Genomic DNA, 15,766 nt, shown 5'->3' on the forward strand with positions numbered 1-15,766 from the left:
GCGTTATGGATAACCGCTATGAAGGGGATGGAACTGTCCACCCTGGAGATCATTTATTGTTCTTACGTGAATTATGCGGTTTATTCAAGTGTGCAGGTATCGCTATGGATGAAGTGAGGAAGAAACTATTCTCTTTATCGCTGTCTGGTAAGGCGGCGCATTGGTATAAATTACTGGATAATGGGGATTCTCTTGAATGGAATGATATTGTGCCCCGGTTTTATTCTAAGTTCTATCCTCCAAGTGAAATTCACAAGGATCGAAATCGCATATATAATTTTTGGCCTCATGATGGAGAGAGTATTGCCCAAGCTTGGGGGAGATTGAAGTCTTTAATGCTCAAATGCCCCATTCATGAGCTTCCTGGTAATGTTATTATTGATAATTTCTATGCAAGACTTTCTTTTCAAGACAAGACCTTGCTGGATACTTCTTGTTCTCGGATCATTTACACGCAACAAAGAAGAGTTTAAAAGGGACCTTCTTGATCGGATCCAAGAAAATACCGAAGGTTGGGAGAACGACAAGGATAGAGAATCGGGTATAATTTACGATTATAAATGCATTGAAGCTTTTATGGATACCGATAAATTTCGTAATATGAGTGCTACATATGGTCTTGATTCTCAAGTTGCCGCAAATCTTTATAAAGCTTTTGCCTCTCATTATGAATTGCCAAAGAAGAATTTTGATAAGTATCATGAACCGTATAAAGATAAAATTGATTCATCTATTAATAAATGCGTTGTAGTTGAAACTCGCCGATCATGTTATTCCCGAAGCTTATATTGAAAAAACTCCTTTCCCCGCTAAAATGAAGGAGTACTCTGTTATAAATAGTGCGGTTCATAAAAGTGAAAAGAAACCCGTAGAACCCGAAGAACAAATAAAAGTTGAACTCCGTCGTTGCAATAGTTAAAGATCTTGTAACCGAAAATGTGGAGGATGGTCATATTATTTTCTCGTGAAGATGCTTCTAATATTGTTTCACATCCTAATAAACCCAAACAAGCTAGTGTTCCTATGCTATCTGTTAGAATTGGTGATCATTGCTATTATGGATTATGTGATATTGGTGCAAGTGTTAGTGCTATTCCTTATGAGCTTTACACGGAGATTATGCACGAAATTGATTCTTGTGAACTTGAAGATATTGATGTGGTTATTCAGCTGGCTAATAGAGAAACTATTTCTCCAATTGGTATTGTTCGAGATGTGGAAGTTTTATGCGGTAAGATTAAATATCCTACTGACTTTTTGGTACTTGGTTCTGCTGCTTAGTGATTATTGTCCTATTATTTTTGGTAGACCTTTTCTAAATACTTGTGGAGCTATTATAGATTGCAAGAAAGAGAAAATTTTGACTAAATTTGCTGGTGAATCTTATGAGTTTAACTTCTCTAAATTTACCAAAACTCCTTATAAAGCTGATTTGCCTAGTGATGATTTTAAAATGGAACAAGTGTGCATCTATTGTTCTTGTTCCTAATAATCCTTTGCAGCAACATTTGGAGGATAGCGAGAGTGAAGTCTTTAGGAAAGAAAGAGATGAGCTTGAGGAAATTTTTCTTCGCCAACCTATTCTCAAGCATGATTTACCGGTGGAAGATTTGGGTACAACACCGCCACCAAAGGAAGATCCCGTTTTTGATTTAAAGCCTTTGCCTCGATAATCTTAAATATGCTCATATTGATGATAAGAAAATATATCCCGTTATTATTAGTTCTAAGCTTTCAGAGATTGAGGAAGAAAGGTTATTGGAAATATTGAAGAAGCACCGAGGAGCTATTGGCTACACTCTTGATGATTTGAAAGGGATTTCTCCTTCTATTTGCCAACATGCTATTAATATGGAAGATGATGCAAAGCTCGTTGTTGAACATCGGCGTCGTCTAATTCCGAAGATGAAGGAAGTGGTAAGGAATGAGGTATTAAGACTTCTTGAAGCTGGTATTATATATCCTATTGCTGATAGTAGATGGGTTAGTCCTGTGCATTGCCTTCCCAAGAAAGGAGGAATGACTGTTGTGCCTAATGATAATGATGAGCTCATCCCTCAAAGAGTAGTTGTAGGGTATAGAATGTGCATTGATTTTCGAAAAGTTAATAAAGTTACTAAGAAAGATCATTACCCTTTACCATTTATTGATCAAATGCTAGAAAGATTGTCTAAAAATACTCATTTTTGTTTTCTTGATGGTTATTCTGGGTTTTCACAAATTGCTGTTAAAGCTAAAGATCAAGAGAAAACCACTTTCACTTGTCCCTATGGAACTTATGCTTATAGACGCATGCCTTTTGGTTTATGTAATGCTCCTGCTACTTTTCAAAGATGCATGTCTCGCTATTTTTCATGGTTTTTGTGAGAGTATTGTAGAGGTATTCATGGATGATTTTTCCGTCTATGGGAATTCTTTTGATAGTTGCTTGCGAAACCTTGATAAAGTTTTGCAGAGATGTGAAGAAACTAACCTTGTTCTTAATTGGGAGAAATGCCACTTTATGGTTAATGAAGGAATTGTATTGGGACATAAAATTTCCGAGAGAGGTATTGAAGTTGATAGAGCTAAAGTTGAAGCAATTGAGAAGATGCCCTATCCTAGATATGTAAAAGGTATTCGTAGTGTTCTTGGTCATGCTGGGTTTTATAGGAGATTTATTAAAGATTTCTCCAAGATTTCAAAACCTCTTACTAATCTTCTTCAAAAAGATGTACCATTTGTTTTTGATGATGATTGTAAGGAAGCTTTTGAAACTCTTAAGAAAGCCTTAACAACTGCTCCTATAGTTGAACCTCCCGATTGGAACTTACCATTTGAAATTATGTGTGATGCTAGTGATTTTATGGTAGGCGCTGTTCTTGGACAGCGAGTAGATAAAAAACTGAATGTTATTCATTATGCTAGTAAAACTCTTGATGTCTGCTCAAAGAAATTATGCTACAACTGAAAAAGAATTATTAGCTGTAGTCTTTGCTTGCGATAAATTTAGATCTTATATTGTTGATTCAAAAGTTACGATTCATACTGATCATGCTGCAATTAGATACCTTTTGACAAAGAAAGATGCTAAGCCGAGGCTTATTAGATGGGTACTTCTTTTGCAAGAATTTGATTTACATATTGTAGATAGGAAAGGTGCTGATAATCCTGTTGCTGATAATTTGTCTAGATTGGAAAATATTGCTTATGATCCTGTTCCTCGTTAATGATAGTTTTCCAAATTAACAATTGGCTGTAATAAAGGTGAGCTCGCGAGACAGTCCTTGGTATGCTCGATTATGCTAACTTTATTGTTTCCAAGTACTTGCCTCCAACCTTTTCAGCTTCAACGAAAGGAGGAAATTCTTTTATGACTTGAGGCATTATTTCTGGGATGACCCACACTTATATAAAGAAGGAGTGGATGGTATTATGCGAAGATGTGTTCCTGAATATGAGCAACAAGAGATATTGAGTAAATGTCATGGTAGTGCTTATGGAGGACATCACGCCGGAGAAAGAACCGCGCAAAAGGTTCTACAATCAGGTTTTTATTGGCCAACTCTCTTCAAGGATGCGAGAAAGTTTATTTTATCTTGTGATGAATGCCAAAGGGTTGGTAATATCTCCAGACGTAATGAAATGCCTATGAATTATACTCTTGTTATTGAACCGTTTGATTGTTGGGGATTTGACTTCATGGGACCTTTTCCGTCTTCGGAAGGTAACACTCACATACTTGTTGCTGTTGATTATGTTACTAAATGGGTGGAAGCCATACCTACAAAAAGTGCTGATGGTGAGAACTCTTTAAGAATGCTTTTAGAAATTATTTTTCCTAGATTTGGAGTGCCTAGATATATTATGACTGATGGAGGTTCTCATTTTATTCATGGAGGTTTTAGAAAAACTCTTGCTAAGTATGGTATTAATCATAGAATTGCTTCCGCTTATCATCCTCAAACTAGTGGTCAAGTAGAATTATCAAATAGAGAGATTAAATCTATTTTGGGAAAGACCGTTAATAAAACTAGAAAGAATTGGGCTAGTAAATTGAAGGATGCACTATGGGCTTATAGAACTGCTTATAAAAATCCCATGGGAATGTCACCTTATAAAATGGTTTATGGGAAAACCTGTCATTTACCTTTGGAACTAGAGCACAAAGCTTATTGGGCTGTTAGAGAATTAAATAAAGATCCTAAACTTGCCGGTGATAAGAGGTTGTTGCAATTAAGTTCTCTAGATGAATGGAGAAGTGAAGCTTATGAAAATGCTAAACTCTTTAAAGAGAAAGTTAAAAAATGGCATGATAGAAGGATTATCAAAAGAGAATTTAATATTGGGGATAAAGTCCTATTGTATCGGTCTCGTCTCAGACTCTTTGCAGGGAAATTACTCTCAAAATGGGAAGGACCATATGTTGTCGAGGAGGTGTATCGTTCAGGAGCAATCAAAATTAGCTCTCTCCAAGGCAATGCTACGCAAGTGGTGAATGGACAAAGACTTAAGCATTATATCTCAGGTGATTCTTATAATGTTGATGTTGATATTATTCAAGTGGAAACACCGGAGGCTTTCATCAAAGGGCAAATTGACAGTCCGCCAGAACTCGACTTTGAATAGGTAACAGTACTGGTAAAGAAAAGTACGCAATTTACTTTCCGAACAATATTTTTGCTGTTTTTGGAAAATATGAAAAATTACGGGTTCGAAACGGAGTGGAAAGGATGCACGAGGGGGTGCCACCATAGGGCGGCGCGGCCTGACCTGGGCCCGCGCCGACCTATGGTTTGGCCGCCTCGTCGCCCCTTTCCGACTCTGGTTCGATCTGGTACTTTCCTTTTGTCGTGAAAATATTTGCTATATAATCCCCCGGACCCCTGGAGGTCCGTATATCGTTTTCTCTATGTGTTTTGTTTCGAGCTGTTTCTGCCAGGATCTGTTTTCAGTTTAGAAGCACCATGGTCTCCAAGAACAAGGGCAAGGAGTTTCTGGATGAAGATGATCGAGATCTTGGGTGGAAAGAGGAAGACAAGGACGTCAAGGAAGAGGATGAAGAAGAGGTGGAGGAAGATTCGCGCGCACACCCGCGTGCTACCATCGCAAGCATCAAGGTGGTGGACAATCCTTTTAGTGCAAACAAGAGCGCAAGAATTCGCACTGGAGGAGCGGTTCCACGTCATTACCTAGCTCCGAAAACATCTCTATCAGGCATTCACCATCCCTTCCACAATCTAATTTTCAATAATCAAATTGAAGGGACTCCAAAGGCAGCATTGCCTAGCCAGTGGGATATAGATCGTTCTAACACTGCAGAGGGAAGGAGCCTGAGGCTGAAGAGTGGGGAAATAACTCCAAGAGCTGGGACTCGCCGTCGGACAGACTCCTTAACCGTGTCGAGCACAATTCAGAGATGATTCGCAATCTCACATACAGGATTGATGAGCTTCAGGAGCTTATTGAGAAGCTTGTCGTGAATTCATCACCACCATCGCCGAAGGAGTAATTCATCATCGGTATTGGCATCCCCTTGGTTTGTTCCAAGCTTGGGGAGTGCCGCGGTATCACATTATCACTACCTTTTACTTTTTATTGTCAAGTAGTGTCATATCATGAGTAGGGAAGTTATCATATAAGATGGGTTGCAGTTTGGAAGTATCTCTCCTTTAGTTGGTTATCTATGTATCCCTTGGTGTGAGTTATCGTTATGGAATATTAATGAGAAGTCTTATCATTTACATATTGCACATCTTATTCTAGTTTGCAATCTCTATCATATGATTTACCTTGTTGTTAGTATTGGTATCACTTTGGGAGCATTGAATAAATCTATTTGGTTTTGGCAAACTTAGCATTGGTCAATAGCAACAACACTTTGAGGTTTAAGTAGAAAAGAGAAATACATGTAGTTGTTTCATTGTTTTTCTTTCTTGTTAGCTCATAGCTTATTATTCTGAAGTTAAAATTGTTTGTGCTTACAAGGAGGATGCATGATTGTTTCTATCACATGTATATTTGTTTGTTTCCCTCGACTCTTATGCTTGCTAATTAACCTTGCTAGCCAAAGACCTCGTACCGAGAGGGAATACTTCTCGTGCATCCAAACCTTAACCCAAACCTATGTCATTTGTGTCCACCATACCTACCTACTACATGGTATTTTATGCCATTCCAAGTAAATACTTCATGTGCTACCTTTAAACAATTCAAAACTTAGTATCTCTTATTTGTGTCAATGTTTTATAGCTCATGAGGAAGTATGTGGAGTTTTATCTTTCAATCTTGTTGGGCAACTTTCACCAATGGACTAGTGGCTTCATCCGCTTATCCAATAATTTTGCAAAAAGAGTCGGCAATGGGATTCCCAGTCCCAAATTAATTAAACTAAATAGACACTCCTCCATGGTATGTGATTGATGGACGGCACCCGAGGATTCGGTTAGCCATGGCTTGTGTAAGCGAAGGTTGGGGGGAGTGTCATCATCATAATAAAACTAAAATAATAAAAAAAGCACTCCTTCATGGTATGAGATTGTTGGCAGGCACCCGAGGATTCGGTTAGCCATGGTTTGTGAAAGAAAGGTTGGAAGGAGTGCCACACAAAATGAAAATAAAATGGGAGCCGCTCTTTGAAGGTTGTCTGGCAAGGGGGTTAGAGTACCCGCTACCAGTCGTTGACAACAACAAACACCTCTCAAAATGTTACTTTTATTCTCTTTATATGATTGCAAAAATGAAAAAGCTCTAGCACATGATTTAATCCCTGCTTCCCTCTGCGAAGGGCCTGTCTTTTACTTTATGTTGAGTCAAGAAACCTATTTCCCTCCATCTCAAGCAAGCATTTGAGTAGTTGTGATCAAACCATTATATTGTGATTTGTTTCATCATGTCTTTTATTCTTCCTTGTTTAGTACAAGTTTTATCTGAATGAATATAGCTTTGCAAGTTATCAATGATCATGAAGAGACCATTATGATTGAGTATGCAAGTTGTGCCTTATAAATTTTAACATGAGAACGCTGCAATGAGATAAGTATAATCTGTTAATTGTTCTCTGACCAAGAACGAAGTTTGCCATTACCAATTATGATTTCTTATGCACCTTTATTTGTGATTACCTTATACTTGTTTCAAGTTGAGTTATATGAGGAAGTTGTCTACTATAATGTCTTGTGTGAATGAGTATGATGCTTCTTGTCCGTATTTTATTTATCGACTCTTCACTCTATAAACATGTGGTCCTGTTTACCGAGCTCAGTTTCGCTTGGGGACAAGCGAAGTCTAAGCTTGGGGGGAGTTGATACGTCCAATTTGCATCACTATTTTATATCATAATTTGCTGTTATTCATTGATATATTTCATATTGGGACACAATACTTATGTTATTTCATCTATTTTGCATGTTTCATCATTATTTGAGGATCGAGCACCGGAGCCGGGATTCTCGCCGGAAAAAGCACCGTCGTAACGCAATATTTCGGAAGATCAACCGTGGAAGGAAATTATACCAAAAATCCTATTTTTCAAGATGACGAAGGAAGCCGAAGGAGGAGCCAGCTGGACCCGGGGTGGGCCCACACCATAGGGTGGCGCGGCCCATGGCTCCGGCCGCGCCACCATGTGGTGTGGGGGGCCCACAGCCCCTTTCGCCTCCTTTTCTTCGCGAAACCCTTCGTCCCGAAAACCTAAGCCACAGAGGGTACCTCGCGAAGAGTTACAGCCGCCTCCGCGGGGCGGAGAACACCAGAGAGAAAAGAGCTCTCCGGCGGGCAGGAATCCGCCGGGGAAATTCCCTCCGGGAGGGGGAAATCGACGCCATCGTCACCGTCATCGAGCTGGACATCATCTCCATCACCATCATCATCATCTCCACCATCATCACTGCCGTCTCCACCGCTGGACACCGTCACCGCCGTAGCAATTTGGGTTTGATCTTGATTGTTTGATAGGGGAAACTCTCCCGGTATCGATCTCTACTTGTTGTTGATGCTATTGAGTGAAACCATTGAACCAAGTTTATGTTCAGATTGTTATTCATCATCATATCACCTCTGATCATGATCCATATGATGTCTCGCGAGTAGTTCGTTTAGTTCTTGAGGACATGGGTGAAGTCTAAATGTTAGTAGTGAACTATGGTTGAGTAATATTCAATGGTATGCTATTTAAGTTGTGGTGTTATTCTTCTAGTGGTGTCATGTGAACGTCGACTACATGACACTTCACCATTTATGGGCCTAGGGGAATGCATCTTGTATTCGTTTGCCAATTGCGGGGTTGCCGGAGTGACGTAAACCTAAACCCCGTTGGTATATCGATGCAGGAGGGATAGCAGGATCTCATAGTTTAAGGCTGTGGTTAGATTTATTCTTAATTACTTTCTTGTAGTTGCGGATGCTTGCAAGGGGTATAATCACAAGTATGTATTAGTCCTAGGAAGGGCGGTACATTAGCATAGGTTCACCCACACAACACTTATCATAACAATGAAGATTATTTAGCCGTATGTAGCGAAAGCACTAGACTAAAATCCCGTGTGTCCTCGAGAACGTTTGGTTATTATAAGTAAACAAACCGGCTTGTCCTTTGTGCTAAAAAGGATTGGGCCACTCGCTGCAATTGTTACTCTCGCACTTTACTTACTCGTACTTTATTCAACTGTTACATCAAAACTCCCTGAATACTTGTCTGTGAGCATTTACAGTGAATCCTTCATCGAAACTGCTTGTCAACACCTTCTGCTCCTCGTTGGGATCGACATTCTTACTTATCGAAAATACTACGATACACCCCCTATACTTGTGGGTCATCACCATGGCGGCGCGCGGCGGATCGGAGGAGAGGGGAGAGGGGAGAGGGGAGGGGAGAGGGGAGAGGGGAGAGGTGAACAGGCGGGGGAGGGCACGGGCGAGATGATATAAGTTACCTTGATTCCGTGGCGCACCCGAGCAGGTGCGCCACGTAATCAACTACTTCCGTGGCGCACCGAAGCTCGTGCGCCACGTAAAGAGTTATTTCGTGGCGCAGCACGCCATGTGCGCCACAGAAATACCTACAGTAATAATTGGTGGTGGCAGGATGTGGGCCCCACATAGTTTCTGTGGCGCATGCTTCAGTAGTGCGCCACAAAATTAAGCTATTTCTGTGGCGCACCCAGAATGGTGCGCCACAAAATAATATTCTGTGGCGCATTTTTAGTGGTGCGCCACAGAACTAAGCTCTGCCTATAAGGGTTTTCCTACTAGTGTCACTTCATTTAAATCTTGTCCCAAGTACTTTCATATGAAGTTTGTACCACTGGTCAAATACTCTCATGTGAAATACTTGGTGATATTAAATCATTTGTAGAATTGTTAAATAGTATGAGGTACTCTACCTCATTTAAATCATTTTCTCAAATGATGATGATGAATGGTTGACTTAGGTCAACATGATTTCATGTAAGATTGTTTGAGAAATTAAATCTTAAGAAGATTCAATGAGAGGAAATTATTCCTCAAGAACTATATGGAAACTATCATTTACATATGATAGGGAATTATTTTTCCATAATAAAGAAAACCAATGCACCAAATTGTATTAAGTGTGTGCTTAGAATAGTTTGTGTGATTTTTTTTATGTTTAGAATAGCCAATGAATTGGTCGAGTGATCATACCTCGTATTCAAATTTAGACGCTAGCACTGGAGAATACCCGGAGGAAGAAGGTTGCTACCAAGAGGAGGAAGAGGAGAACTTTGACCACTACCAAGACAAGCTAATATTCTTGCAAAGTGCAAAGCCCTTTGGGGAAAGGCACCATTAGTCTTACCTTTCTTACCACAAGCCTATCCCAAGTTTTTACATTACAAGCTTTTACTTGTTTATTCAAAGAGTTACTTTTATAGTTAACTTTGGTCTAAGTTAAAGAAGGTTACTAGAGTAGTAAAGTTAGTCTCAAAGCTAGCCAAGCAAGATTAGCACCCCTCATGATTAGTGCTAGTGCAACTTGACTACTCTAGATGGGAACATGTGACTTGAATTGAATTTGAAACCTTGGAATGATGAGTCATTCCATTGAATGAATTTTGAAGGTGAATATGACTTGGAGAAGATGGTGATTTTTGATAAAACTGATATTGGTTTGATTGTGATACCTTTCCAATATTGAGTACCCCCACAATACCTGATTATGGGTAGGGCTTAACTGGAAATTTATGCATCTTAGTATGGGTTCCCTCTGAACACACATCATAGGGGTTATGCCGAGGCTGCCTCCGTTGTTGAGAAATGATGTGAATTGAGGTGAATTGTACGGCCAAGCCCTCGTGCGGTTCCCGAGGTTGACAAGCTTGGTCTTCACCTGGGAGGCCAAGCTCATGGGGAGAGGTGCTCATACTAGGGTTTGTAAGTGAAAGGTTATGGTTGATGATCCGCGTATCGTGTTACGATGATTCGGGGTAATCCCGACGGATGAAATCAAATATTGTGGCACAAGTGTGCAACCTCTGCAGAGTGTAAACCTATTCGAATAGCCGTGTCCACGATTACGGACGGTTGGAAAGGCCATACAGTTTCCGGTGTCAGATTCTTGAAAATGTTGATGAAATGAATGGTGAATTGGTGACTTGTGGTGAATCACAACAAATGTTGTGTGAATAACACTAATGTTCCCACTGGAGTTAGTTAGCACATGAATAAGTCTTTTCTCAAATACTTGTGAACTAAAATTGGCTTTATGCAAATAAACTAGAGCTTAGCACCCCTGACTAGAATTGTTAGCACTTACACTAGTATTAGTTTGTGAGTACTTAAAGTACTCACGGCTTTGTCCCTGGCTATTCAAATGGCCAGAGTATGAAGATGAACAGAACTACCAAGGAGATGACCCAGCAGGACGCCTACGACAACTAGGAGTCTTCCGACGTCAAGCGTTGGCCTGTGGACTAGAGAGTCCATTGATCTTTACGCTTCCGCTATGAACTTGTGTTTGTTCGTTGATCAATAGATCAACTATTTGTGTAATATGGATCATCTGATTCAAGTTGTAAGACAATATGGTTTGTAATGAATGATGACTATGATACTTAACTCTTATGCATCGCAACAACAATATTCCTGGGATTGCGATGAATGACATAATAGGCATCCAGACTTAAAAATCCGGGTGTTGACACAATGTCAGCTAGCAACAACCTTCAAAAGGGTTTTCTTTCTCCCACTGATTGATTAAACCTTGGTTTCTTACTGAGGGAAAACTTGCTGCTGCGCTCATCATACCTTCCTCTTGGGGTTTCCCAACTGCGTGCTCTACGCACATCACTCCTGGGAGTTAGAATTTTTAATGATATATAACTTTATATTATTATTATTATTATATTTTTAAATCTCGGATGGAATTAGTGCGCTCTTAGCACCTGCAATCAACACACGTGTATAATCGGGTTTAGACCATCATTATTTAAGTTACGCCCATGAGCACGTATACAAGATGGAATTATAGATATCATATTAAGACAATCTGGAGAATGAGGTAACTAATGTGTGACAGATCTGGAATATTAGTTGCAATATCTGCTTAGGTACATTTTATATCTATCATGGACACATGTTCATAATTGGTTTTAATCCTTTAATTGTACTAATCACCATAACAATATGAACATACATCCATCCTTTGTTAATGGCAAAAAATAAATGATTTCTAATCCCATTTTGGTATCCAGGTATGACAACATGTCAAGACAAATATACTTACACATAGGGTGATCTTTTGTGGTGCGATAATCGATAAATATGAAATATATATGGATCATTTATAACAAAAGATATTGCCAATATCCTCATTTATTCTCCCCTTATTATTTTGGTGTGAAGCGGTGGAGATATTTGCACATTGGCGTAGGCATAATTTTCAAATGGACGGTCGAGATCAACCGGCCTAGGGGAGGCGCTCCTCTCGTTTTCCCTATAAATACCCAGGCATAGAGGGGCTACAAGGCACACAACACCAAATTAGACCTGAAGCAACAAGAGCAAAAAGAGATCTATCCTGCATTTGCTACCCCTCCTGTTCCATAAGCTCTAGCTAGCTCTAAGGTCCCTATTTCTTGCTTTAGTTTCCCTTTTATTCATCATCATCTAGAAGTTTATATATCTGTGATTTACATAGAAGAGACTGTTAGAGGTGCAATCATGCATATGCATCTATATGTACATGTTGTGTTTTTTCATGTTTGTTTTTATGCTAAGGTCATCCTTAAAAGGTTTTTGATTCTACCTATTGTAGAACAACGCATGAAAAATATATCCATATGTAGCACAAGATTTGCTTGTTCTATTTCATCATTTTGTGATGTTCCTATAATCCTCTTAAATGCAAATCTAGTTTTTCCATCTTTCCCTCATGAGTATTAATAAAGTGCGCACACGTCTCGCAATAGAAACATTTGATGAGTTGAACTTACTGCTAGATTTAGCATATATTTCCATCAGCTGGCATGTACTTCAAGCAAATACCTAACTTCCAGATTATTTCTAATGATTTTGCAACTATTTATATATACAACATTTTGGTTTTAATTGTTTTTTTATTTTTGTTATTAAGAATACCTTAGAAGAATCGCTTTACACGTATTGCGTGGATTAGAAATAATAAACATATGTATTCTATTTGCAGTTTGCTTAGCTAATGACGACTTCCACCGTCCAAGGATCCCCCGTGAAGGCCCTTATTGTGGAGGATACGCCTGTTCATGCATTTATTCTCTCCACCATCCTGCGGAAGTTCCACTGTGAGATTACTGTGGCTGAAAATGGGAACGAAGCTGTGCAACTGTTTCTCGAGGGAAAGAAGTTTGACATTATATTTTGTGACAAGGAAATGACAGTAATGTCCGGTCCTGAGGTATTACAATTAATTTTTCATTTTTTTCATGTTTCCTAAATAGATATTTTTTTTTTTACTTTATAGTTTGCTTGAATGTACATTTTTCCTTATTTGGCAGGCCATTGAGAAGATCCGTGCTTTGGGAGAATGTCATGTGAAGATTGTTGGAGTATCAGCCGGTTATGATCTCGAACAATCATTCATGAGCGCTGGTGCTGATATATTTCTGCCCAAACCAATGAAGTTTGAAGTTGTCGGGCCTATTATTCAGGAGGTCATGAATAAGAAGAATAATTCCATGGTCTAAGCGCGATTAAGTTTCCTCAAGAAATGGAGTGAATAAGATGTTGAGCTCATATGTATACGAGCATGCTAGCATTATCGTATTTGTTTAGTTTTATCGTATTGTCATTTTATTTCTAGTTCATGTTAAAGGTTGTATTTAGCAAGAAGGGCAAGAGAGGCTTCCAATATATATCTCCTTCAATTGAATGCAATACTATTTGGATTACTTCTGTTGTGTAAGGTAGAAATCTAATTAACACACTAGTAGGGAAAACGCTATAGAGGAACGCTCATTGGCAGCGCACCCATCAAAATGCACGCGACTGGTATTAGTAGTTGCATACCAAAAGTAAGCACGCGACTGGTTCACGTGTAATGGAAGCGTAACGGAGGGTAGCGCACGCGACTAGTATGTGGGACCTGGCTGTACTCAGGTCCATAAAGTACCCGCAGTCGTTCTCACGGGGCACGCGACTGCTATCTCCATACCAGTCGCGTGTACCTTTGTCCGCCTGTTGCCAATATATTAGGCTGACATGCACGAATCAGGAAAAATACTAGCCGCGTGCCTTATTTTTGGCACACTGCTCTATCAACTTAGTGGTAGCGTGCCCTATTTTGGGCACCCTCCTAGTAATTTCAGTTTTCAAATAAAATCATAGAAAATTCAAAAAATAAAATTCTTTGAGATGGCCAAGTGTTATGTCATCTAGTTTTAAGGAAACTTAACAAACAGTTAATTTTGATATATTATGCAAAATGGGGTCATGTCTCGGTAAAACGGAATTTCTGGTCGCATAGGACCTCCGGTGATAATCTTTATTATATGAAAATGTATCTACGCAAAACTTTACATCCGATTTCAATTCCCTCTGTGTTAGATATTTTTTAGATTCCAAAAAATTAAAAAGTAAAACAGAGTTTTTTCAGGTTTTAGATTTTTGATGAAAAAATTCAAAAAATTCGCTCTCTCCAGCTTCTCCACTTTATCCCTCCTCGTCTCCTCTTTCTCTCCTCCACCTTCTCCCCACCTCCTCTTCCACTTCTTTCCCTCCTTCTCTACCCAAGAGATTTTCTGCAATGGCGACAGCAACGGAACTTTTTGTGGATGGAGGCTCGGGTGTTTAGGTTTTCCCAAGATCGTGAATAAATAGGAGAAGGAGATAGGTCGGTGGGGTGACGGTGGCCCCACACCACCCCTAAGCGAGGCCAGGGGGCCCACGCCTACAGCTGGTGAGGCCCTCTCCGACTCTCCTCTAGACTCCGTCTTCGTTTCGATAAAATAGGCACTTCGGCTTTTATTTCGTCCAATTCTGAGAATATTTCCTGTACAACTTTTCTGAAATACAAAAACAGTAGAAAACATGGAACTGACACTATGGCATCTTGTCAATAGGTTAGTTCCAGAAAATGTATAAAGTGAAACGAAGTGTAAACAAATCATGTACAAATTGGTGTAAAACAAGCATGGAGCATCAAAAATTATAGATACATTTGAGACGTATCAAACATCCCCAAACTTAACTCATGCTCATCCTTGAGTAGGTAAGTGATAACAAAATTAATTTTTAGGTGACATGAAGCCAACACAATCTTGATCAAACTATTGTAAAGCATTGTAAGCTGGGATCAAAGTACTCTAAACATCGGCATGATAGATATAATGCTAACAATAGAACTTAGCAACTATGTTATATCATGAGAAGTAACTCAAACAAAGGACCATGAATAATTGTGCATTCAAAACAACTGTTTGTTTATGAGCATAGAGAAAACATATCAAAGTGGTACCTAGCTTGTCCTTGATGGAATAGCTAACCATAAATGTTAGGACACCTTCAAAGTTCAAAGGATGACTTGATACAAGTAATTTAAGATTAAGCAATAGAAAAATCATGAATCAATCAATAAGTCTTGGGACTATGCACATTATACTCAGAATGACAACTATGCTCTCTTAATTGGTGCACAAAGCAAGAATATGAAGACTCAACATAAAAGTAAAAGAAAGGCCCTTCTATGAAGGAAGTAACATTAACATGTTCTATAAACCATCCAAAAAGTATGGTACTCGTTAGCTTTGAGCTCTCATTATCCCTATAATAAGCATCTTGAATAGTTAAAGTTAATGTGCGTGCAAATATGACCAAGTTATATGATTGACGAATCATAAGTTGAAAATCTCATGCCCCTTGAATACGAGCACAGAAAATGTGACAGAATAAAAATATAGTTTCACTAGAGGTGACCTGATAAGTTGTCGATGAAGAAGGGGATGCCTTGGGCATCCCCAAGCTTAGATGCTTGAGTCTTCTTGAAATATGCAGGGATGAACCACGGGGGCATCCCCAAGCTTACACTTTTCACTCTTCTTGATCATATTATATCATCCTCCTCTCTTGACCCTTGAAAACTTCCTCCACACCAAACTCAAAACAATCTCATTAGAGGATTAGTGCATAATCAAAAATTCACATGTTCAGAGAGGACACAATCATTTCTAACACTTCTGGACATTGCCCAAAGCTACTGAAAGTTAATGGAGCAAAGAAATCCATTCAACACAGTAAAAGAGGCAATGTGAAATAAAAGGCAGAATCTATCAAAACAGAACAGTCCGTAAAGACG

At 39.2% G+C, this 15,766-nt stretch overlaps 1 protein-coding gene across 1 annotated transcript; it reads left to right on the forward strand.

The window, feature by feature from the left end:
* Window positions 1-12,655: 12,655 nt before the first annotated feature.
* On the forward strand, window positions 12,656-13,160 carry LOC124673108 (two-component response regulator ORR42-like). Its single transcript, XM_047209235.1, has 2 exons — window positions 12,656-12,871; window positions 12,972-13,160. Exons 1-2 carry the CDS (start codon window positions 12,656-12,658, stop codon window positions 13,158-13,160), a joined length of 405 nt encoding a protein of 134 aa, XP_047065191.1.
* The last annotated feature ends 2,606 nt before the right edge of the window (window positions 13,161-15,766 follow it).

Source organism: Lolium rigidum, chromosome 7, assembly GCF_022539505.1.
Source record: "Lolium rigidum isolate FL_2022 chromosome 7, APGP_CSIRO_Lrig_0.1, whole genome shotgun sequence".
NCBI classification, from domain to species: domain Eukaryota; kingdom Viridiplantae; phylum Streptophyta; class Magnoliopsida; order Poales; family Poaceae; genus Lolium; species Lolium rigidum.

Bases quoted from the DNA above. Each gene is read 5' to 3' on its own strand.
- LOC124673108 (XM_047209235.1), top strand. From the start codon at position 12,656: ATGACGACTTCCACCGTCCAAGGATCCCCCGTGAAGGCCCTTATTGTG. The intron at 12,872-12,971 runs GTATTACAATTA...CTTATTTGGCAG, and splicing joins CAGTAATGTCCGGTCCTGAG to GCCATTGAGAAGATCCGTGC.